A 23,988-nucleotide genomic window follows, 5' to 3' on the forward strand; every position below is an offset into this window, starting at 1 on the left:
TCTTTTTTGAGCCCTGGTATAGTTTTGGCCTTCACAGCATCCCCTGGCAAGGAGTTCCACAGGTTCCACTGCTGCAAGGGGAAAGACCCCTCTGCTCCCTAACCTCCCCTCCAAAGCTCCCCTGAAGACCCATCTACTCCCCAACCTCCCCCCAGAACCCTCACCCCTCTCCTGCAGTCTCCCCTACCTTCCTCCCAGAGGCCCTCCCCCTCCAATAAATGAGCTCAGGCACATGAGGAGGGTTCAAGCTGATTTATGGCAGCAGCAGCACACCCTGGGCACCAGAGCGAAGCTGTGGAGGGGCTGCTGGGCCGTGGTACTGCCAGTGGCAGGGAGCCCGGGCACTGCTCCTCTGCGCGTGCTGCAGGGCCAGGCACAGCAGAGGGGATGATAGAGCCCAGGGCCAAGACAGAGACAACAGACGGGCCCAGGGGCAGTTTCAGGAGGGGCGGGAGGGGTTTCAAAGCCTCGTGCCAGCAGGGCTGGGTTGGAGGAGAGACAGCAAGTTTCACTTCACCTCCAACACTCTACATGCACCCACTGGTGAAATGCAGCCACCTCTAGGGTGAGCACTGGTGGCTGTTTAACAGCCCCCACAAACGCTACACGGCAGGGTCAAAGCGTGCTGCGTTTAACACACTACAGGGGCTATGGGGCACTGAACGGGACTTAGCCCAGCCAGCGGGGTTAACCCCCTACTCCAGCACTGTGTCTAATTAGGTCTATTGGTACCATGGTAAAGGACACCAGACGCTAGCGGCAGGCTGAGGCCCCCACCCAACAGCAGCAGAGGAAGGGAAAGGTCATGCACTTTTCCCGACAGCAGGAGAACGCCGGCCTCTCGGGCCATCCAGGGGGGTCTGTGCTGCTTGCCGGGGTCCCTGGTTTTCTAAACTAACTGCCCTGCAGGAGGGGCACCTGCCCTGAGTGACAAGCATTTCCAAGGGACCCCCACCTCCAGCCTCAAACACTCCATGACCTGAGAACCTTCTCGGCAGGCTGGGGCAGCAGGGGCTGTAGCCTGTGCCCAAAGGGGCATGTCACCCCCTCTTGGAGAGGGGCTCCCCTGAGCCAGGCCATGCCAGCTCCAATCTCCTCCCGGCAGCTCTGCAGGGGGCAGTATCTGGGACTGAGAGCCAGGGGCCATGCAGGGACAATCCGCCCGTGAGGGGCTCCTGGGGGGAGCCCGCATCCTGCAGCTTCCTTGTCCTGGGGGAGCTGAGCCCAGCAGCTGTTCCCATGTCAGGCCAGCGCGCCCTGCCTGTCCCCAGCTGGGTGGTCACTGAGCTGGCACCCCTTCTAGGCAGCTGAGGGGATGAGGCCAAATCCAAATCGGTTCAGATCATGGTATTAGCTCTTAGTTAGCACTTTCCAGCTGTAGGGCTCACCGCGCTTTACAGTGGAGGGCAGTGTGGCTGTCCCCATTTTACAGGCACAGAGCAAGGTCTTGCCCAAGGTCATGCAGCAGGCCCGTGGCAGACCCATGTCTCCTGAGTCCCAGTCAGGTGCTCTGTGTTCTCGGACACACTGCCTCTCACACCGCCAGCCCCATTCGGTGCTGCCTGCTCTCCGAGCTTGGGGCCTGCGCAGAAGCTGTGCAATGGCTGAGTAGCGATGGGGCTTTGGCACAGACATGGGGGGCTGTGCCGAGATGGAGGTGAGACTATGGCCCCGGGGATGCTACAGGGGCCTGGAAAGCAGAGTGGTGACAGCTGCGCCTGCCCCAGACACCCCAGGGCAAGGACCCAGCTGCTGTACAGTGGCCCAGGGTCTGTGCCCCAGCGAGAGCTCTCTGCAGCCCGAGTTCAGGGGAGGAAAGGAGCCAGGTGGGCCCCACGGCAGCAGGGATTCGTTTGCTCCTGCCTTGGAATGAAGGATGGCACCTCCTCAGCTACTGCCGCACCCCCCAACTCAGGGCCTGCCGGGGGGGGGCCCAGCTCTGCACCTCCTCAGCTACTGTCCCCCCCAACTCAGGGCCTGCCGGGGGGGGGAAACCCGGCTCTGCACCTCCTCAGCTACTCCCCCCCCGAACTCAGGGCCTGCCACGGGGGGGCCCGGCTCTGCACCTCCTCAGCTACTGCCCGCCCCCCAACTCAGGGCCTGCCTGTGGTACCCAGCTCTGCACCTCCTCAGCTACTGTCCCTACCCCCCAACTCAGGGCCTGCCGGGGGGGGCCCAGCTCTGCACCTCCTCAGCTACTGTCCCCCCCAACTCAGGGCCTGCCGGGGGGGGGAAACCCGGCTCTGCACCTCCTCAGCTACTCCCCCCCCGAACTCAGGGCCTGCCGCGGGGGGGCCCGGCTCTGCACCTCCTCAGCTACTGCCCGCCCCCCAACTCAGGGCCTGCCTGTGGTACCCAGCTCTGCACCTCCTCAGCTACTGTCCCTACCCCCCAACTCAGGGCCTGCCGGGGGGGCCCAGCTCTGCACCTCCTCAGCTACTGTCCCTACCCCCCAACTCAGGGCCTGCCGGGGGGGGGGGGCAGCTCTGCACCTCCTCAGCTACTGTCCCTACCCCCCAACTCAGGGCCTGCCCGGGGGCCCGGCTCTGCACCTCTCCAGACTCTGGGCTCCATACAGGAGCAGAGGGGAATCACAGCCTGCAGGGGCCTTGGGCAAGGGGCCCAGCACGACAGAGCTGTGGCAGGCAGGACACGGCAGCTGCCTGCCCACAGGGAAGAAAGATCATGGAGGCAGGAGAGGGGGGAGATGAGCAGCCTTGGGCTGTGGGCAGGCATCTGGCCAGAGGGACTCTGAAGTTTGAAGAGATCTGGGCCCCCACCTGTCTGATCTCCACCGAGGTGGGGGGCATCCTCAGCTGCATGCAGCGGCCCCAGCCCCTGTGCAACGGGAGCCAGGGGTCTGCACAGAGTCCCGGAGGCAGCTGCAGGGGGGCTGGGACATGCAGCAGCACACAGTGCCTGCAGGTACCTCCCCGCCCTGTGCTCACAGCCCCCCTGCAGCGGGGCAGCCTAGACCTGGCCATAGCGGACGATCTCGCTGAGGTCGTAGCCGGTCGCAGCGAAGGAGTTTCCCTCAGGGTCACAGAAGCGGGCGCCACAGAGCTGGGTGTCAGTCACGCACTCCGAGTGGCAGTGCTCGATCTGCAGGGGGCAGGAGACAGCGCGCTTGGACTACACAGCCCAGCCGGGCCCCAGGGCTAGACAGGTTTCCCCGCAGCAGCCTCCCCGGGAATCCCCCACGGGCATGGACTCGAGTGCAGGCGCCCCCTGCAGGCTGCAGCAAGGGGACACAGTGTTTCATCTGAACGTTGGGGGCTGGAATGTCACAGGGATACAAGAACCACGCTCGGGTCTCTCTCCCCTCCCCAGCATCCAGCCCCTCCCTCGCTGCAACACCAGCCCCAGGCTTGGGGCAGCGCTGAGGGAAATGGAGGCACAGCATGCCCTCCCCAGCCCCAGGCTGCCAGCCAGCCGGCTCAGAGGGATTTCAGTGGGGAGGATGTGGGGCAGACAGAGCAGCTCAGGGGAGCTGACAGAGGCGCAGGCTGTGGGGTGGGGGTAGCAGGGCAGGGCCTGTGGAGGGAAGAGGAAGTCTGAGTCTCTGAGCACCTCAGTGGAGTAACTGGAATAGTGCAAGGGGTGTGGTCACACCAGGGCCCGACTGAGGGGCTGCCAGGAGAGTAGGACAAGCTGGCCCCCTGGGGCAGGAGGGTGGCTGGGATATGGGGGCCCCTCTGGCACCAGCAACTGGCAAAGACATGCAGAGGTGTGGGGAATTATAGTGTTGGAGGACATGCAGGGGAGTGGGGGAGTCTAGAGGGGGGTCAGACAGCCCCCCCGAGACAGAGGGCAAGGTAAAACCATTGGCTGTTTTGCGTGCGGCATGGAAGTGTGGGGAATTTGGAAGGGTTGGGGGAGGGTGGAGCTATTGAGGGTGGGGGATGGGGATTGGAGGGCAGCTTGTGGGGGTTGGATCAGAGCTGGGAGGATGGGGGAGTAGGCAGGGGTTGGTGCAGAACTGGAGGAGACCGCGTGGGGAGCTCTGAACCAGGGCTAGGGGGGTGGATCAGGGCAGTGGGAGGCAGGAGGGGAGCTAAAAGGCCCTAGAGGGGTGCATGGATTGAGGGAAATAGGCAGGGGCAGCGGTGAGCTGGACTGGGGCTGTGGGGGAGGTGGAGGGGGGTGGCTTTTAGAATCAGGAAGAGGGCCCAGGCCCCTCACCTATTCTTGCCCCAGGGCCCTCTGGGGCCTTGTTGTGCAACTAGAGCACCTAGTCCCCAGCTCAGCCTCACAGCCCCTTGTGGCAGTGGTGGAATGTCACGGGGGGGAGGGGAAACTGAGGCACAAAGGAGCAGTGACGGGCTGACGGCTGCACTGAGTCAGTGGCAGAGCCAGGGCTGGAACTGAGGAGCTCTGGCTCCCAGCCCCATGCTCAGACCATTAGGCCCCATGGTTCTCTGCAGGGGCGTGTGGCCATCACAGCACTGGCCCCTCACCTCGATGTTGCCGGTGTCTGGGCTCCGGCTGAGTTTCCAGATCTGGACATAGGAATCCTCGGCACCAGACAGCAGCTGCAGTGGGAGGCAGAACAGAGGCGTGAGGGGGCGGCAGGCTCCTGGGGTGGCGGGGGGGCTCTGCCAGCCTCTGAGCTCGGGCCCAGTGCCCACTGCAGCGAGCAGAGCCTCTCAGCACCAGTGCCACCAGATGCTGCCGAAGCCTGCTGCATGCGGTGACTGAGGCAGTTCTCCTTGGCACACTGGCTCTGGGGCTCGGGCCTCTCTCCCTGGGCAGGACAGCAGCACCGCCTGGGGCAGAGGGGGGCAGAATGCAATGGTATGTGTGCGCCCCCTGCTGGCTAGCGTGGGAGCTGCAGCTCTTCCCAGCCTCAGCGAAGGATTGAGGCAGGTAACTGAGGAGCTCAGCCAAGCTGTGTGCAGAAGGCTGGCAGGCGGACTGCCGGGAGGCCTTGGACAGGTTTACCTTCCCCGTCAGGGGGGCCAGGTCCAGGGCGTAGATCCAGCGAGCGTGGGCGCTGACCGTGGCACGCAGGGCCCCGCTCGTGGCCTCGTACAGCCGGATCTGCCCATTCCCATAGCCAGCAGCAATGACCCCGTTCCACAGCTTCACCGAGGAGCAGGTCCACCTGGGCACAAAGGAGACATGTCAGCCCCACTGGCGCCACCGGGGCGGGGGAGTTATGGGCTTCCCCCTTCCCCCCAACACACTGTCCACACTGCATCAGAGTGTCCTCCCCCCTCGCCTGGGGCCCCCTCTAGCAAGGCCCAGGGGGAGGTCCCTGGGCTCATCTCACTGCCCCAAGGAGCTGTGGGAGCCCCCCACCCTCCCTTACCCAAAGGCAGAGATTTTGGTGAGCAGGGAGAACTCCTCCTTGGATCTCCAGACACACAGGGCCCCAGAGTCATCTGCAGTCACCAGGTCAGCAGCTCCATCCTGCAATGGGAGGAGCAACCGTCAGTGCCGTGCCATGGGACCCCTCTCAGCCAATCGGGGCACGGGGAAGTCAGCAATGAGTAAGGATACTACAGAGTAGCCAGTCCCCAAAGCGCTCTTTCGCAGAAGTGCAGGAAAGTTGCTTTATAATCTACTCCTCTCAGCCAATGAGCTCCCAGGAAACTGACACTGACCCATCCTTCTCCGAATAACTAATGAGCTGGTGCACGTCACTGGCCTCTAGTGGGCGGACTGAGAAGTGTTAGCTGTGTGGCACCTCCCCCGTCCTGTGAACAGCGGATGGAGACTCTCCTTTGGTTCCAGTGGGCAGGGTCTGGGCTTTAGGAGTGTGAGAATGTGTTATGCAGCACAGGGACCCCCACGTGCCAGGTGACTGGATTTGACCTGTCTCTTGCGCTTTCATCCCAAAGGGTTTTACTGGCCCCCGCCTCTGGATGAACAACGGCCCCAGTGGGAACGTGGGAGGCGGGGCAAGGATGCGGGGAGCTCTGGGTAAGGGTGGTCAGGCAGAGACACTAAGGGAGTGCATCTGGAACTTTCACTCCACGCATCTGAAGAAGTGAGGTTTTTACCCACGAAAGCTTATGGCCAAATAAATCTGTTAGTCTTTAAAGTGCCACTGGACTCCTTGTTGTTTTTGTGGATACAGACTAACATGGCTACCCCCTGATACTAAGGGAGTGGATACAGTCTGACCCCGCTAATAAATGGCCTTGAGTTCAGGGAGGCTTTCATAGCCCACAGCTGGCCAAGCGATGGTTCTGGCACGGGGGAGGGATAGCTCAGTGGTTTGAGCATTGGTCTGCTAAACCCAGGGTTGTGAGTTCAGTCCTTGAGGGGGGCACTTAGGGATCTGGGGCAAAATCAGTACTTGGTCCTGCTAGTGAAGGCAGGGGGCTGGACTTGATGACCTTTCAAGGTCCTTTCCATTTCTAGGAGATAAGATATCTCCATTAATTTCTATTTCACTGGGCTTAGGCAAAGTAGCTAACTAAAGTGCTGCCTCCATCGATTTAATTGTTCCAAGGTCTTTATTGTTAAGATGTCCTCATTGTCTTGAGCTGGTCAGTTGCTATGTTCAGTGTGGTAGCCGTGCTAGTCTGTATCAGCAAAAAGAACAAGGAGTCCTTGTGGCACTTGTGGTGACAGAGCCAGAAGAGAACCACTTCATATGAATTGTGGGGATTTCCAAAATGCCTTTGGTACAGCGGGTAAGACAGGTTTATGGAAGCTGCTACGCCACTATGGAAAGCCTCTGAAATTTGTGAGCATCATTCAGAGCTTCTATGAAAACATCACCTGCCAGGCAATACATGAGAGTGAACTGACTAAACCATTCAAGGTTACTACGGGCAGCAGACAAGGATGCTTTGTGTCTCCTGTGATCTTTTTACTGGTAGTGGATTGGGTAATGAGAGACCACAGAACAACCAAGGGGGAGACAATGGACTTTCACACAGAAGTTAGAGGACCTTGATCTTGCAGATGAAATCAACTTGCTATCCCGCACCCATAGAGACGTGCAAGCTAAAACCAGTAATCTCTAGGCCTATGCACAATTAGGAGGGTTGAAAATCAACACTGAGAAAACTCAAACTCTGAGTATCAACACACAACAAGAAACACCGATACCACTTTCTGGCTCTGACATGGAAGAGGTCTGATATTTCATGTATCTTGGCAGCACTGTAAGTAAAATAGGTGGAGCAGACAAAGACATTACAGCCAGAATGCAAAGAGCCAGATGGGCCTTTGTATCTCTAAGGCCGATCTGGAGAAATAGAAATCTTGCCTCCAAACTAAACTTTGAATATTTAACATCATTGTAAATATAGCACTGAAACCTGGAGACTTATTAAGACCTTACTACCTAAACTCCAAGTTCTCAGTTGCCTTAGACAAACCCTCTATATCAGATAGCCAGAAAAAAATCACGAACAAAGAACTCTGGAGGAGGACGAAACAAAAACGAAAAGGACAGGAAACTATGGAACAAAAATGGAGTTGGCTCGGACACTCATGGCGCAAAGACCTGCACAATGTAACAAGAGAGGCACTGAACTGGAGCCCCGAGGGCAAAAGGCAACGAGGTAGCCCAAGGATAACAGAAGCAGAATTGATAAGAAGCTAAGGGTGTGGCAGGAGACTGGCAAGGAAGGACAGCTGTGGTGAAGGGCCTCTGCTCCACATGGGCTAGAGAGGCATAGGAGAAGAGAGAGTAGGGTTTGAGCCACCGACTGTACCATCCTGCAGGGACTGTACCAGGCCTGGGAGGGGTCAGTGAGCCCTGTCTTTGCGGTGGCTGGGTCTGGGTGGGGGTGAGGCGTCTCTACTGACCTCTGGTGCACAGTAAGGACCACCCTGGCCGCTGGAAAGCCTCGGCACGAAAGGTTTTGGTCTGGGCTCTCCCAGGAAGGGCTCTGGCATCGTTAGTGTCTGGGCAGTGCAGGTGGGGCCTCAGCTCTGAGTCTCCCGCACTGGGAAGCACATGGGAAAGAGGAAGGGCTGACAGACTGGTTTCCAGTTCCCAAGGAAGGAGCGGCCCAACTGGCTGCTCTGGCATTTGGCAACCCGGCTGTAAGGGTGGGATAGGAGCTGTGCGCAGTGCCGGGGGCTCCATACCGGGTTCTCACCGACCTCCGAGGCGATGTCAGTGATGGAGTCGTGATGCTCCTGTAGGACCTCGCTCAGCGTGATGTTTGTTCCCTTGCTGGGGATGTCAAACACCAGCACCAGTCCCGACGAAGTCCCTGCGGACAAGCGAGGGAGATGCCACTGGCAGCCAGGTACTGGACCCCGCCCCACTCTGCACTAGGAATCAGCCTCCTGGTCTTCCCACCTTTGGGAACCAGTCTCGACCCCCCCACACCCCAAACCAGTCTTCACCCTCTCCCCAGCCCTCATCTCAATAACTCCTCCAGCTCCAGGAGCCTGACTAGACCCTTCTTCCTGTTCCCCGCACACTCCACTCCCATCCTCCTGGGCCCAAGCGTGCCTAGTGCAGCACATCCACCGCCCAGCCCCCTCACCCAGCTGCTGTACGCAGGCCCTCTGCTTCCCCGCTATCCCAGACCTCTCCTCCCTGCCCATGGCCTCAGCCCTACCATGCAGAAGATCAGGTGCCCTGTTGCTGCACCTGGACATAGATTAATCTCCCCTTCACTCCGTCCCCCAGCCTCCCGTTTCCCTACCCCACTCACCCACACAGATGAAGCGCCCACTGGCAGCAGCGATCCCTCGAGCAAACACTGCCTGGGCTGGAAGGAAACGGATGGCCCATTACACCCCTGCAGCAGCTCCTACCCCAGAGCTCGATGGAGACCCCAGGCCACAAGGGGACACTTTGAAAGTCAGGGCCACAAGGTGTGAGGGACCCAGACACCCCGATTTAAGGCCAGATCACAGAGAAACTACAGATTGTCTAGCCAGAAGGGAACATTGGGGTCACCTTGTCTGACCTCCTGCACGACATGGGTGTGATGTTATGAGTGTAATATAATATTTCATTGGAAGGTGACAGGGCCAGAAAGAGTTAATTAACTCACAGGCTGACTTGACCCCTGGGTGAACTTTAGAGACTGGCTAGTAAGATAGGTCAATGAATAGAGCTTTGAAATGCAAGTCTGCACTGTTAGAGGTAAAAGGGTAGATGTTTGCTCAGGGCTTGTGATGTAAGCAAACAAGTCTTGTCTATTGCGATAGTTTTAATTCAAAGACCAAAAAAGGAATATTAACATTTAGGAAGACACTTGAGGGAAATAGTATTATTGTCTCTATGTCTCTTTGAAGGTTGTGGTAACCTGTATCTGAACTGTTTAATGGATAAATTACCCTGAGCTAATTGCCAGGATGTTTGGGAGAAGGAGAGTTAGGCCTATTGTTTTCCCAGGCCGAAAGGCTGCTGGAAATGTATAAAAACCCTGGGACACGATCTACTTCATCTCAGATCTGCTTTGGGTTTCAAGAGGGGGAAACCTTAAGCCACAAGGATTGAGATCCCCAGTCACTGACTGGAGTCACCCTGAATATGGACATTGGACTATAACCCATGGAGCTGGTTTTTATAGGTGACAAATCTGAGGAACTGTCACAGATTGAAGTGTCACTAGAGGAGGTTTTGGAATTAATAGATAAACTTCATATTAACAAGTCACCGGGACCAGATGGCATTCACCCAAGAGTTCTCAAAGAACTCAAATGTGAAATTGCGGAACTATTAACTAGGGTTTGTAACCTGTCCTTTAAATCGGTTTCTGTACCCAATGACTGGAAGATAGCTAATGTAATGCCAATATTTAAAAAGGCAATTACAGACCGGTAAGTCTAATGTCAGTACCAGGCAAATTAGTTGAAACAACAGTAAAGAATAAAATTGTCAGACACATAGAAGAACATAAATTGTTGGGCAAAAGTCAACATGGTTTCTCTAAAGGGAAATCGTGTCTTACTAATCTATTAGAGTTCTTTGAAGGGGTCAACAAACATGTGGACAAGGGGGAGCCAGTGTACTTAGATTTCCAGAAAACCTTTGACAAGGTCCCTCACCAAAGGCTCTTAGGTAAATTAAGTTGTCATGGGATAAAAGGGAAGGTCCTTTCATGGATTGAGAACTGGTTAAAAGACAGGGAACAAAGGGTAGGAATTAATGGTAAATTCTCAGAATGGAGAGGGGTAACTAGTGGTGTTCCCCAAGGGTCAGTCCTAGGACCAATCCTGTTCAACTTATTCATATATGATCTGGAGAAAGGGGTAAAAAGTGAGGTGGCAAAGTTTGCAGATGATACTAAACTGCTCAAGATAGTTAAGACCAAAGCAGACTGTGACAAACTTCAAAAAGATCTCACAAAACTAAGTGATTGGGCAACAAAATGGCAAATGAGATTTAATGTGGATAAATGTAAAGTAATGCACATTGGAAAAAATAACCCCATCTATACACACAATATGATGGCTAATTTAGCTACAACGAATCAGGAAAAAGATCTTGGAGTCATCGTGGATAGTTCTCTGAAGATGTCCACGCAGTGTGCAGAGGCGGTCAAAAAAGCAAACAGGATGTTAGGAATCATTAAAAAGGGATAGAGAATAAGACAGAGAATATATTATTGCCCTTCTATAAATCGATGGTACGCCCACATCTTGAATACTGCGTACAGATGTGGTCTCCTCATCTCAGAAAAGATATACTGGCACTAGAAAAGGTTCAGAGAAGGGCAACTAAAATGATTAGGGGTTTGGAGAGGGTCCCATATGAGGAGAGATTAAAGAGGCTAGGACTTTTCAGCTTGGAAAAGAAGAGACTAAGGGGGGATATGATAGAGGTATATAAAATTATGAGTTATGTGGAGAAAGTAGATAAGGAAAAGTTATTTATTTATTCCCATAATACAAGAACTAGGGGTCACCAAATGAAATTAATAGGCAGCAGGTTTAAAAAAATAAAAGGAAGTTCTTCTTCTTCATCAACTTGTGGAACTCCTTACCTGAGGAGGTTGTGAAGGCTAGGACTATAACAGCGTTTAAAAGAGAACTGGATAAATTCATGGAGGTTAAGTCCATTCATGGCTATTAGCCAGGATGGGTAACGAATGGTGTTCCTAGCCTCTGTTTGTCAGAGGGTGGAGATGGATGTCAGGAGAGAGATCACTTGATCATTGCCTGTTAGGTCCACTCCCTCTGGGGCACCTGACATTGGCCACTGTCGGTAGACAGGATACTGGGCTAGATTGACCTTTGGTCTGATCCAGTACAGCCGTTCTTATGTTCTTAAGGACTTTTGGCAACTACAAGCTCACCTCTGCTATGTGTCTGAACCTCAAGAATTGAATTCAAGTCTGTCTGTGCATTGATCTTTTAACCAGCACTCTCTCTCTTTTCTTTTTTAATAAATTTTAGTTTAGTTAATAAGAATTGACTATAGTGTGTATTTTGGGTAAGATCTAAGTTGTAATTGAACCTGGGTATGTGGCTGATCCTTTGAGATTGGAAGAACCTTTTCTTTTCTATGATGAGATCAGATTTTCAGTAATCTTCATCATATGTTTGACAGGTGTGTCTGGACGGAGGCCTGAGGCTGGGCACTTTAAGGGAACTGCATTGTTTGGACTTCTGAGTGACAAGTGAGGTACTACAGAAGCGGTTTTGTGCTGGTTGGTAAATCTAAGTATTGGAAGATCCACCAGCGTTTGGGGTTTGTCTGCCCCGTTCTGTTTGCAGTTCACCCTGAGTGAGTGACCTCAGCTGGTTCCCACAGGCAGCACCGTCACAATGGACAATAGACATCCTGGAATTAATTCCTAAATAAAACCAACATCCTCCCTTCTGCTGGCTCCCTGGGCCAGAGCCCCCTACAGGCTATTTGGCTCCTGGGGTGGAGGGAGCCAAACTGTGCCACACAAAATCCATGCCCATGGTTCAGCCTGCCCTTCCAGGGCAGTTGGTGGCTCTGCAGAGCCCTCCTCCCTAGGCTCCTGCTGCAGCACTGCCCCCAGCTGGGATCTCTCTTTACCTGACGGTGGTTCCAAGACATCCAGGGCATGCCAATAAACCATGATGGAGCCGTCTGACTCGTACATCTGGGGAGTGAAAACACCTGGTCAGCTCGTTGCAGAGTCACTTCTGGGTGGGGTCGATGAGCCTGAAGCCATCAGGAGAAACCCTGAGTGCTGCCCCCACAAAGATTTCCAGAGAGGGGGGAGGCACCCCTGGGGCCCTCAAAGTCCTGGACACAAGGACCTCCAGAAGGCACCTTGTAACAGGTAGCTGCCAAGATGGGCCAAGAGGCCTGGGGCTAGCCGCATCTGTGCAGGCATGGGAACAGTTTTTACAGGGGCAGTGCTGAAAGCCATCAAACAACACTATAACCCCATACGTGATGGGAGCTAGGCGTTTGGTTGCTATTATCGCTTCGAGCCAGGGGCCACACCTATAGCTCCAGCACACCGGGCCGGTGCCATAATGACTTGTCTCACAGCCTAAGATGGCTGGACTGGGCTTGGGCTGACAGCCTGAAACACCTGAGCCTTATGGAAAGGCAGCGAGAACACAGTGGAATAGCCGATTGACAGGCAAGTGCAAGCTGTGTTCCCGAGGAAGGAGTGCAGGGAAGCAGTGCTCCATCTCGGAACAGAGAGATTAGAGAAACTCCGAAGGGACAGGGAACTGAGGCTGGGCTGAAGAGGGGTCCAAGTGGGGTGGAAAAAAAAAATTTGTTTAGGGCTTTTATTACCCTGGAAGGGGACTGCACTGTGAGAATGACCCAGCTGGAGGCCTGAGCCATGTGAAACCTGGGAGAGACAGGAAATCCCGGTGAAGGGAAACTGAGGCAGGAAGTGCCTGCAGAGCCAGACTTCCCCAGCAGAGGGTACTATGGGGCAGTCATGCCCTATGACATGCCTCCATTGACCTTCCTGCAGCTCAGGAGGCTAGCCTTGTTCAGACACAGCTCTCAACCCACTCCTTTCCCAGAGCCTAGAAAAGGAAGCACTCTTACCTGGATGCCTTTCTGAGAGGTCAGGACTAGGAGAACTCGAGAAGGCAGGACACACCAGGAGGCCTGAAAGGGAGGGAAAGGAGCTGTTGCAGCCAACATGGGGTAATCTACACAATATCTTATCCTAACAGCTAAAGGGGAACTGATCACAGCACTAAAAGTTAATGCTAGCTTAGGTACAAATTATCATGACTTGATCCCACTTATAATGTACAAACAGAATAAAGTCCAGATCAGTAATAGATATACTTGGTGTTTTACAAGGCCCATTTCACAAAGCTGAAAATGATTATGGGCCAAATCAGCTGTGAGGAAGAATTTAACCTGAAAAGTGTGAATGATGATTGAGAATCATTTAAGAACACCTTACTAGATGCCCCAAAAGCCACACTAGAGGAAGAAGGCTGTGCTGGTTTAAAAAACCCAGCCAGGTTTAGAGGGGAAGTGAAGGCAGCTGTACCATATAACAAAGGGAAGAAGGGGGAAGTTGATAGTAATGAATATAAATCAGAAGTGAGAAATTGTAGAAAATTGATACAGGAAGTCCAAGAACACAAGGAAAAATATATGGCCAGCAGAGCTAAGAACAATAAGGAGTTTTAAAAATATATTAGGAACAAAAAGAATCCTGACAATGGTATTGGTCTATGACTAGATGGAAATGGCAGAATTATCAATATTAATGCAAAAAAGGCAGAAGTGTTCAATATATATTTCTGTTCTATATTGGGGGGGGGAGGAGATTATGCAGTCTCATCATACGGTGCTAACACGCTTTCCTTTCTGCAAGTATCTCTGGAGGATATTAAAAAGAAGCTACTAAAACAAGCCACTTTTAAATCAGCTGGTCCAGAGAACAGGCATCGAAGAGTTTTAAAAGAGCTGGCCTAGGAGCTCACTGGATCATTCATGTTGATTTTTTTGTTTTTTAAATAAGTCTTGGCACACTGAGAAGTTCCAGAAGAAAGTTAATGTGCCAACTTAAAAAAAAAGGTAAACAGGATGACCCAGGTAACTGTCAGGCTGATGGGCCTATATTGATCCCAGGCAAGATAATGGAGCAACTGATATAGTATTCAATCAATAATGAACTGAAAGAGGGTAATATAATTAATGCAATTCTATGGAAAAACAGATCCTGCCATACTAACTTGATTTTTTTTTTTATGAGATTACAAGTTTGGTTGATAAATGTAATAGTGTTGAAGTAATATATTTAGACTGCTGTAAGGTGTTTGCATTGGTACCACACAACATTTAGATTCAAAAACTAGAATTATATAAAATTAACCTGGCGCACATTAAATGCATTAAAAACTGGCTAACTGATAGATCCCAAAATGTAACTGTAAATGAGGAATAGTCACTAACTGAGTGTGTTTCCAGAGGGGTCCTGCAGGGATTGGTTCTTGGCCCTATGCTATTTAACGTGTTTATTAGTGACACTAATAAAAATTTGCAGATGACACAAAAATTAAGAGAGCAGTAAATAATGAAGAGGACAGCAGAGCAATCTAGACCTCTTAGTAAACTGGATGCCCTAAACAATATGTGTTTTAATATGGCTAAATGCACACATTTGGGAACAAAGAACATAGGCCATACTTACAGGATGGGAGACTCTATCCTGGGAAGCAGTGACTCTGGAAAAGATTTGGGAGTTGTGGTAGCTAATCAGCTGACAATGAGCTCTCTGAGTGACACTGTGGCCAAAAGGTCTAACACAATTCTGGGATGCATAAATGGTAGAGAGGTTATTTTACCTCTATTTGGCACTGGTGTGACTGCTGCTGGAATACTGTGTCCAGTTCTGGTGCTCACAAGTCAAAAAGGATGTTGATAAATTGGAGGGGATTCAGAGAAGAGACACAGGAATGATTACAGAATTAGGATGCCTTATACTGATAGTCAAGGAGCTCAATCTATTTAGCTTAAAGAGAAAGTTAGGAGATGACTTGATTAAAGTACCTACATGGGGAATGAATACTTAGTAATGGGTTCTTCAATCTAGCAGAGAAAGCTCTAACATGGGCCAATGGCTGAAAGTTGAAACTAGACAAATTCAGACTGGAAACAAGGAATACTTTAACAGAGAGAGTCATTAACCCTGGGAACAATTTACCAAGGGGCAAAGTGGATTCTCCGTCACTGGTGATTTTTAAATCAGGACTGGCTGTTTTTTGAAAAGCTCTGCTCCAGAAATTATTGTGGGGCAGATCTCTGGCCCGTGTCATACAGGAAGTCAGACTGGCTGACCACACTGGTCTCCTCTAGCCATAACAGCAGGTCAGCGAGGGCCAGGCAGAGAGGGGAGAGGAGCAAGAAGCCTGCACTGCTCTCCAGGAGCCCGGCTCAAGCGGCAAAGCCTGGCATACAGGATCCTAGAAGCTAGAGACAATCTGGGACGACTCCTTCCCGCCCGCGCTGAGTGGCTGGAGGAGGTTAGTCTGGGCAATGCTGGAGGGATTAGAGCCATTTTGGGGTGGCCCGGCCTTGACACCAAACTGCCCCCAGAGTTCTAGGAGGCTGCTGTGGCCTCCAGGGGGAGGAAGGAGGGAGCTGTTCTCCCCAACTTCCCAAGGCAGGGCAAGGGAAGTGAGGGCGAGTCATGTGCCCACCGTGAGCTAGTGCAGACTCAGGAGTGAACCCAGGAGCGCTTTCTTACACTCCCTGGTGCGCTAACCACCCGGTGACACGGGGTCTGTGCCCCGAACCCGGCCCCTCCGGGCGGGCTGACTTTACTGGCGTGTCCGAGCCTGGCTGGTGCTGCCCTTGGTTATGCCCCCTGTCCCGAGCGCCGTTTCCCCTGGGCGGGGAGCCGGTGTGAGCTGCTGCCCTGCGGGGAGCCGGGGCTCCGGGGCCGCCCCCCTACCTGGGTGACGATGGAGGCGCTGACCGCCAGGCCGCCCTCCTTGGCCTGCAGCTGGCGGTGGGAGACGCTGAGCCCGTCGGCCGAGGCGCTGGCCAGGCTGACGATGCTGCCGTGCACGGCGGCGAAGTAGGTGAGCTGCTTGTCGCGCAGGGGCAGCACGCTCAGGTTGTTGTACAGCGCCGAGCTGCTGCTCTTCAGCGGGACGCTCCGCTCCTTGCGGTACATCCTGGGGGGCGAGCCGGTCAGCGGGGCACGGGCCGGGGGGGGCCCAGCCGGGGTCACGCGCGCTGGGGGGGGGATGGGGTCACGGGCACGCGCGCTAGGTGGGGGATGGGCTAGGTCACGGGCACGGGGGGGTGGGCCAAGCCGGGGTCACGCGCGCTGGGGGGGGGGATGGGGTCACGGGCACGCGCGCTAGGTGGGGGATGGGCTAGGTCACGGGCACGGGGGGGTGGGCCGAGCCGGGGTCACGCGCGCTGGGGGGGGGGCGATTGGGTCACGGGCACGCGGGGAGGGCGGGGGGGGGAGCCGAGCCGGGGTCACGCGCGCTGGGGGGATGGGCGGGGTCACGGGCACTCCGGGGGCGGGAGATGGGCTAGGTCACGGGCACGCGCGCGGGATGGGGGCACGCGCACTCGGGGGGAGGGGCCCGCCGCTGGCGGGGCCGGGGCAGAGCCCGAGCCGGGGGGGGTCGAAGGGGGCCCGATCCCGCCCGCTCACCCCGTGTCCCCCGCAGCCATGGAGACGGCGCAGCGTGTTGTCAGGGCGCGGGCGTCGCAGGGCGATGACATCACGGCCCGCGACGGGGCTGGCGTTGCCTTGGTGACGGGGACGCAGCCAGCGGAAGGGGGGCGCCAGCCAGCTCGGTGAGGGGGCACCGCTGGGGTGGGGGGTGCGATGGTTGCAGGGAGGGGCGCAGCTGGGGGTGCCGGATGTGGGGGAGCAGTGGGGGTGGGGAGGGGCGTGGCTGGGGGTGCCGGATGTGGGGGGTGCAGTGGGGGTGGGGAGGGGCGTGGCTGGAGGGCGGTGCTGGGGGTGGGGGCTGCAATGGTGGCTGGGAGGGGTGTGGTGGAGGTGGGGAGGGGCATGGCTGGGGGTGCCGGATGTGGGGGAGCAGTGGAGGTGGGGAGGGGCGTGGCTGGGGGTGACTGAGGGAGGTGCTGGTGGGTGCTGTTAGGACACAGTGACTCAAAGGTCACACATAAAAAGTGCCAGGAGAGGCAGTGACCCCCCCCCTGCTCTGCCATGGGGAGCCAGGGCGGTGCTGGAGGGGAGGCCAGCGCCACAGGCCCCCACTGAACTGCCTCCTTGATTGGCCTCGTTGTCCCAGCGTCACTTGCCAGAGCCCCCCTGCATTCTGTGACCAGCGAAGGTCCCCCGCGCTAGAGGCAGGGAATACCACTAGAGCCCAGTCCCCCCGGGGAATGTTCCAGCACCCAGGAGTCCTGATGGCCAGACCCCTGCTCTAACCATTAGACCTTGTAAAAAGCAACAGAGGGTCCTGTGGCACCTTTGAGACTAACAGAAGTACTGGGAGCATAAGCTTTCGTGGGTAAGAACCTCACTTCTTCCGATGCATTAGACCTTGCTGTCTCCCAGGACGGGGAGATACCAGAACAACACTCACATGAAGCCCTGCACAGATCCTTGTCACCAGTCCCTGGTCTCCTGTGAGGAGTGGATGGGAGAGGCACCAGAGCACTGCCTCCAGAGCATAACGTGCTTACAGTCCCTGTGGCCCTTGCATCCATTTTAAAGCTGAGGGTGGCTGTGGGCCACAGTATACAGTGCCAGGAACTGCATGTGGTATGTAGGCCATACTAGGGCACCCTGGCTTGGTCCTTCACTCAGCGTTATCCCCAGCTGGTGGCCCCGTTGCCCATGTTGCTTGTTGCCCTGGGTAGACCCCATATAAAATGATGGGGTCTAAACGAGCTGTTACCACTCAAGAAGGAGATCTTGGAGTCATTGTGGATAGTTCTCTGAAAACAGCCACTCAATGTGCAGCAATGGGCAGGGATGGTGTCTCTAGCCTCTGTTTGCCAGAAGCTGGGAATGGGCGACAGGGGATGGATCACTTGAGGATTACCTGTTCTGTTCACTCCCTTTGGGGCACCTGGCATTGGCCACTGTTGGAAGACAGGATACTGGGCTAGATGGACCTTTGGTCTGACCCAGCATGGCCTTTGTTATGTTATGTCCTTATGAGTACAGTGCTAATGGGATGGTGCTGACGGGCACTGTCATATTTCCCTGTAGAAAATGACGTCCCGGGACCGTGTGCCTCTCTCCAAGTCACGGGCGGAGAAGTCACGCCCCCCCACAGTACCCATCCCTCAAGTGGATATCGTCCCAGGACGCCTCTCTGAGTCAGAATGGATCTCCCTGGTCACCATGGAGGAAGGAGAGGATGGAATGGGAGATATCCTGGAAGGGATGATAAACCAAGTGATGGACGAGTGCTATAAAGTGTACCTGGCTCGGCAGGTGAGCGTGCCAGGCCGCGGCTTTCCATGGAATCCAAGCGGTAGAGATGGTCCCAGCTTCGGGCTCAGGGCAGGACTATTCTCCAGGGCTTTGTTCCCACTACATCTGAATGGACCCAGCTGCAGGGCCTGGCTTCTGCCTGCATTCCATAGGGAGCCACTGAGGACACTGGCTGTGTGAAACCAAGCACTATGGAAACAGATGGAAGGGCTTTGGGGAAAGGGCTTGGTCCAGAGGGACCAGGCCATCTGGCTCAGAGCAGCTCTATGCTGCTGCTTGCTTCCTGGAGAGAAAGGAAAGCAGAGCAGGGATCCAGGATAGACCCTTTCTGTGGCCACTAGAAATGGAGCGTCCGGAGGGGATGGGGCAAGAGGTTCCTATTGCAGTGGCCTTTGTGTGATCCTGACTTGGCTGCCCAGCTCCTTGCTCGAAGCTGGGTATGTCTCCCCCTCCCTCAGGCTGAGAGCTCCTGGAACCCCAGGGGAAATCTCTCTGCTTGCACAGAAGTCTTCATGCTCCCATCGACCCAGGCAATGGCTCCCAGGCTGAGTACACCCCGAGTCACTCATCTCACTGGTGGCGCTGTCATCTCCTGCCCTCAGCCATTAGGCATTCAGATACCATGGTGATGGGTGTGGTATGAGACCCTGAATAGAATGGGCGTCTCCCTCCTGGCCTTCGACTCGCCTCTCAGCTCCATTATGGAGATAATAGCTTCTGCTCTCCAGGGGCGGGACTGCGTCCATGCTCTGAAGCGCTGAGCTTCGTGCAATGTGGATTATTTTACTATATGCAGATTGCTTAGTTGGAAAGGTACCCGAGCCTGCACCGTCCTGACAGTCACCTCCCTGGCCACACGCCTCTCTTCTGACTCTGCACGTGAGCTGCACCAGCTTGGACTCCCTTAGATTCAGTGGGTCAAAGTCAGAGTTGGCATGGACAGCAAGGGCACACTGATGGGTGGGGTGCGTCTACGGGAGTTGAGATGGAGTCTTGGTCTCCTGCCTCACTTCTAGCCAAAGTCAGGAAGCAAGTGAGTGGTGCTGGGCTCATTCTGTCTCTGCTCTGCTCTGCTTTCCCAGTGCATCCCGTTCACCATCAGCCAGGCACGGGATGCAATCCTGCAGATTGCCGAATGGCGCTTCCTGGCGCGGGATGAGGGGGAGGCCACCGTGGAAGAAGATGCCACCTGGCAGGAGGAGGAAGAGCCAGTGGCCTGTGTCACAGACTCGTGGGCACAGGGCTCAGTCCCCGTCATGCGAACCAGCCTGACCCTGTTCCCGAAGGAGAGAGAGGTACTCTAGCACCAGGGCTGACCTTGGGAGCACTGGCCCTGGGCCAGTGGGGGGTGGGGCGAGGGAAGCAGGTTGCTCCCGAGTGCTTGTCCTGACAGAGGCATTCTGGGGCACAAGAGATGAGACCTGACACTGCCTTCAATCTGGTTAGTACTTCAGTCTGGTTGTGGAATCTACAGGGATGAATGCCATGGAAAAAAACCTATCAGCCCACCCCCGAGCTTCCTGGAAACCAGGATGCCCTTGCGGCCTGTAGATCCTGCAAGTGCCTTCTTCACTATGGAGTTGCCTGCGGAGACGACATGTCCCAGCATGCGATGCTTCATCTTGAGCCAAACAACCTCTGAGATCTTGTCTATGGATGAGAGAGGAGTTCCAGCCACCCCCTCTCTGCCAAGCCAGTCAATAAGCATGTCAAGCAATGCTGGGCTTTGTGCTGTGGTCATCTGACCCCTAGAAATTGCACTGGTATGCCTACCCCTCCCATGGATGATGGGCTTTCCCCCTTCCCTTCTCAGTGAGGTAGCTCGTCCGCTCCCACCAGCCAAGCCAGTGAGGTGCCACAGACATGCTGAGATTTGGATGTGCATCAGAGCAGGCCCTGCCACCATGGGACAGTCAGTCAACATGGCATGTGTATAGGAGTGTAAATACTTCCTTCCCAATTCCTGCTTGTCCTACAGCCCTTCCGACAGGTCCCATGTGCCAAAGACCCATTGTCGTTGGGCACACAGCCAATGCAGGGATGTGTGACAGGTTCCCCCTGGGTTGCCACCTGGAACTGGGGTATCACTGAGCCTCTGACCCACCAGCCTGGGCTCCCTCTCACACTGTGCTGCTGTGATGAGGTGCAAAACCCTCCAGCCTTCACACAGGTAGGGACACACCCAGCTGCAGTTACACGCAGGCTCTCTGACCGCCAGCTTCCCAGCTTAGGCCCCAGAGCAGCACTGTCCTGCCCCAGTCAAATGCAGCCAGCCTATGGGTTAATACCTGGTCCACCTCTCCCTCAATGTGAAGAGAACAACGCCCACTTGTGGTAACCACACTGAGATTTTCCCCAAGCACTCCAGTCAAAGCTCACTGGTTTGGATTAAAACATAAAATAAATTTAATAAATACAAAAGATAGATTTGAAGTGATTATAAGTGACAGCCAACAGATCAAAGCAGATTACCTAGTAAATAAACAAAAAGTGCAAACTAAGCTTAATATACTAGATCGACTGGCTATGAATAGCAGAGTCTCACCCCTGAGAGATGATACCAGCAGGCAGCAGATTCCTAAGGGGCAAGGTGCACTTGCTTTGCAGCTTGGAATCCCCAGGCAGGGCTCCTTGTGATTTATGGGGCCCTACGCAGTATTATTAAACTGGTGCCCCTGTGTCCGACTTGGGGCACAGCCACCACCCCCGCCCACAGACCCCCAGAAGACACCCCCCCCCCATTGCTGACAAACACTGAGCTTCATACTCAGCAGACGCTGCGGCAGCCCGGGCTCGGAGCCTGGTGGGGAGGGATGAGGCAGCAAAGGATACCAAGCTGCCCGGCCCACCTCACCAGCGGTGGCTCCAGGCACCAGCGCTCCAAGCGCATGCCTGGGGCGGCAAGCTGCGGGGGGTGCCCTGCTGGTCCCTGGGAAGGTGGCAGTCAGGCCGCCTTCAGTGGCATGCCTGCGGGAGGCCCGCGGATTCGGCAGCAATTGGGCAGCGGGTACGCCGAAGCTGCGGGACCGGGGACCTCCCGCAGGCAAGCTGCTGAAGGTGGCCTGCCTGCTGTGCTTGGGGCAGCAAAAAAGCTAGAGTCGCCCCTGCCCCTCACACCAGTGGAGAGTCTCAGTTCCCCACAGAGACCCCCATACTCTCTCCCTCGTGCAGAATGCGCCGTGCCGGCACATTCGGCTCTGGGAATACAGGCCCTGCCTAAGGACACTGCAGCGCACGTTGCGTGTGCAGGAGCCAACCCGCTTTTACCTGCTTCCCCCACATTTTCGGGTGCCCTAGGGAGCTGGGTATGCTGTGTATCCTAAGGACAGCCCTGACCCCAGATCCTTCGTACGCAGGCCAGAAATCCCCTTAGCCTGGGTCCAGCACTTCCCCCAGTTCAGTCTTTGCTCCTCAGGTGTTTCCAGGGGTCTTCTTGTGTGGGGAGTGAAGAACCCCAGCTGATGTCACTCCCTGCCTTATAGAGCTTTAACATATGGCGGAAACCCTTTGTTCCAAAGCTTGGTTCCCAGACCAGTCTGTGGAAAAACACTGTCATCCCAACATGGAGACCAGCGTCATGTGGCCTGGTCACATGTCCTTGTAGAGTCACAGCAGCCATTACTTACAGGCGGTCTGTAGCATTCTCAGGAAGGTTCCCCAGATGGGGAATAACCTTCTCCCAAGGCCTGTTGTTTTTCCTAAGGGCCCATTGCCCTGAATAGGCCCTTCCCCACCTGCTGTCTAGACTGAAAGCATCTTGTCTAGTGGGCATTACCCAGGTGTAACTACATTTGAAGTACAGATACATAGTCAGTATTTATAACTTCAGATACAAAAATGATACATGCCCACAAATAGGATAATCATATTCAGCCAATCTTAATCTTTTCAATGACATCCTCCATGACCCATCTTGCATAATATGCATCGTAATCCTGCCATAATCCTATCCGAACAATACCACTATGAAGAATACGGGCTGCAGTGTCACAGGGTGCTGATGTGTTAGAAAGGAACAGGACGATCAGGGGCCCAGCTCGTTCCCATGTGTCGCCGCCTGCACGGAAAGGGGTTTCTTTGCTGTAGGACCTGGCAGCAGGTGCAAGAGGTCCCCCGGTGGAGCGTCTCTTGGAGCTGCTTGGGCAGGAGGGGTAGAGGGGAGGCGCAGGGTGAACAGCACAGTTAGCTCAGTCCTTCGTCCTGCCAAGGCTGCCCACTGGAAGGGGCGTGGGAGGAGCGATGTGCCAACCTGACCTCACCAACCAGCTCCCTCTCTGACACCGAAGACCTTGACCCCAAACGCCCCCTGCGCTGTGGCCTGGCTCTTGCCCTCCATCCATTTGCTGGGGTATGAAGAAATGGCCCTCAGGCCCTGCTGCTAAGTGGGCAACAGCTTGTCCTGGGTGTGGTGGCCACTCTGGCCTGTGAAGCTGAGGCTTCCTCTTGACATTAATGGCTATTTCCAACAGGTGTCTTTGGACAAACTCCCCGAGGAAACACTTTCCCATGAGGAGACGCGGTCCTACACAGGATCCCCCGAGGTGCCAGCAAGCCCCCCCTCAGAACAGCCTTCTCAGGAGAAGGGGGTCAAGTCTGCAAAGTCATCCAGGCCCCAGAATCTGCGTCCCCAGCCAGCCCCACCCCCCTCGCCCAAGACCAGAAAAGCATACAGGCCCCCTCGCGGGCTGCTGCGTTCAGCCAGTCTGAAGAGCACGGCCAGGGCCCTACAGGAGCCTGAGAAGGAGCTGCTCCGGCAGCAGCTCGCACAGACCGTGCCTGAGGAATCACCACCGGAAGATCTTGGCAGCCTTCACCAGCTCCTGCCCATGTCGTGCAGCAACCTGCTGAAGATCCAGATGGGCAGGCCCCCCACCATCAGGGGTGTGACGTATGATGAGTTTGGTACGGTCATCGCCATGCCCAGGCTGGACCCAGCCCGTCTACCCAAGTGCTGGATCAAGCCTCAGGTGGAGGTGCTGGATCCAGACGTTGAGGCCAAGCGGCAGGAAGTTCTCCAAACCGTCTCCGGGCGTGGCCACAGGAGTCCGAAGTCCCACAGCCGTGCAGCCCAAGGGCCAGGGGTAGGAGAGCTCATTAGCGCGCAGCTGCTGGAGGACACGGGGCCCACGCTGAGTGGGGGGCTGGCCCAGGCTGTCTGTCCGAGACACGCAGACAAGAGAGCTCAGCATTTGCCTTCCACAGGGAGAAGCCTTGAACCCAGCAGCCACGTCTCCTGGAAGCCCAGCAACCTGCTGGACTCCATTGAGCTGGCCCCGGGAGTGGCAATCAGGGACAGCAGCAGTGTGAAGCGTGGGCCCCACCCTGGGGCACTCTGTGAAGAGGGAGGGGAAGGGGTCTTCCAGAGAAAGCTCAGGCCCATCCGCCCCAGAGTGCCGCTGCCCGCGGTTGCTGTGGAGCAGCTCATCCGTGATCACACGCCCCAGGTCCGGCCAATGGCTCTGCTCACATCGCTCATGTCATCGGGGCCAGAGCATGTGTAAGTGGAGCACGCTCCCCGTCCTCCCCTCTGCCATACCATCGCACGGCCTGTTACCAACCCCCAGCCTCTCCAGCCAGCGTGGTGTGCAGGGGCGTCTTGCTGCTTGGCTGTGGTGACCAGCTGGTGCATGTGACGAGGGACCTGCCTGCGCTGACCTCCTCATCTTCCCCAGCTCTTGGTGACAATAAATCCTGAGCACCCACA

At 55.4% G+C, this 23,988-nt stretch overlaps 2 protein-coding genes across 5 annotated transcripts; one reads left to right on the top strand and one right to left on the bottom strand.

The window, feature by feature from the left end:
* Positions 1–237: 237 nt before the first annotated feature.
* Positions 238–16,657, bottom strand: WDR54 (WD repeat domain 54). 3 transcript variants are annotated; one of them, XR_008445119.1, is made up of 11 exons: positions 16,518–16,657; positions 15,798–16,023; positions 12,926–12,988; positions 11,942–12,008; positions 8,634–8,690; positions 8,056–8,183; positions 5,312–5,412; positions 4,942–5,104; positions 4,458–4,532; positions 2,309–3,102; positions 238–2,249 (listed from the first exon to the last, which is right to left on the bottom strand). XR_008445119.1 is itself a non-coding variant. In XM_054030191.1 (10 exons), exons 1-10 carry the CDS (start codon positions 16,586–16,588, stop codon positions 2,971–2,973), a joined length of 1,083 nt encoding a protein of 360 aa, XP_053886166.1. In that variant the 5' UTR covers positions 16,589–16,657; the 3' UTR covers positions 238–2,970. The 3 variants fall into 3 exon arrangements, 1 of the variants encoding a protein (XP_053886166.1); XR_008445118.1 differs by having other exon boundaries at positions 238–2,007; positions 2,067–3,102; XM_054030191.1 differs by having other exon boundaries at positions 238–3,102.
* C5H2orf81 (chromosome 5 C2orf81 homolog) lies at positions 16,573–23,988 on the top strand. 2 transcript variants are annotated; one of them, XM_054030188.1, is made up of 4 exons: positions 16,573–16,663; positions 18,057–18,284; positions 19,367–19,579; positions 22,754–23,988. In XM_054030188.1, exons 2-4 carry the CDS (start codon positions 18,060–18,062, stop codon positions 23,783–23,785), a joined length of 1,470 nt encoding a protein of 489 aa, XP_053886163.1. In that variant the 5' UTR covers positions 16,573–16,663; positions 18,057–18,059; the 3' UTR covers positions 23,786–23,988. The 2 variants fall into 2 exon arrangements, with proteins under 2 accessions (XP_053886163.1, XP_053886164.1); XM_054030189.1 differs by lacking the exon at positions 16,573–16,663 and adding an exon at positions 17,054–17,349.

Source organism: Malaclemys terrapin, chromosome 5, assembly GCF_027887155.1.
Source record: "Malaclemys terrapin pileata isolate rMalTer1 chromosome 5, rMalTer1.hap1, whole genome shotgun sequence".
Taxonomy (NCBI): domain Eukaryota; kingdom Metazoa; phylum Chordata; order Testudines; family Emydidae; genus Malaclemys; species Malaclemys terrapin.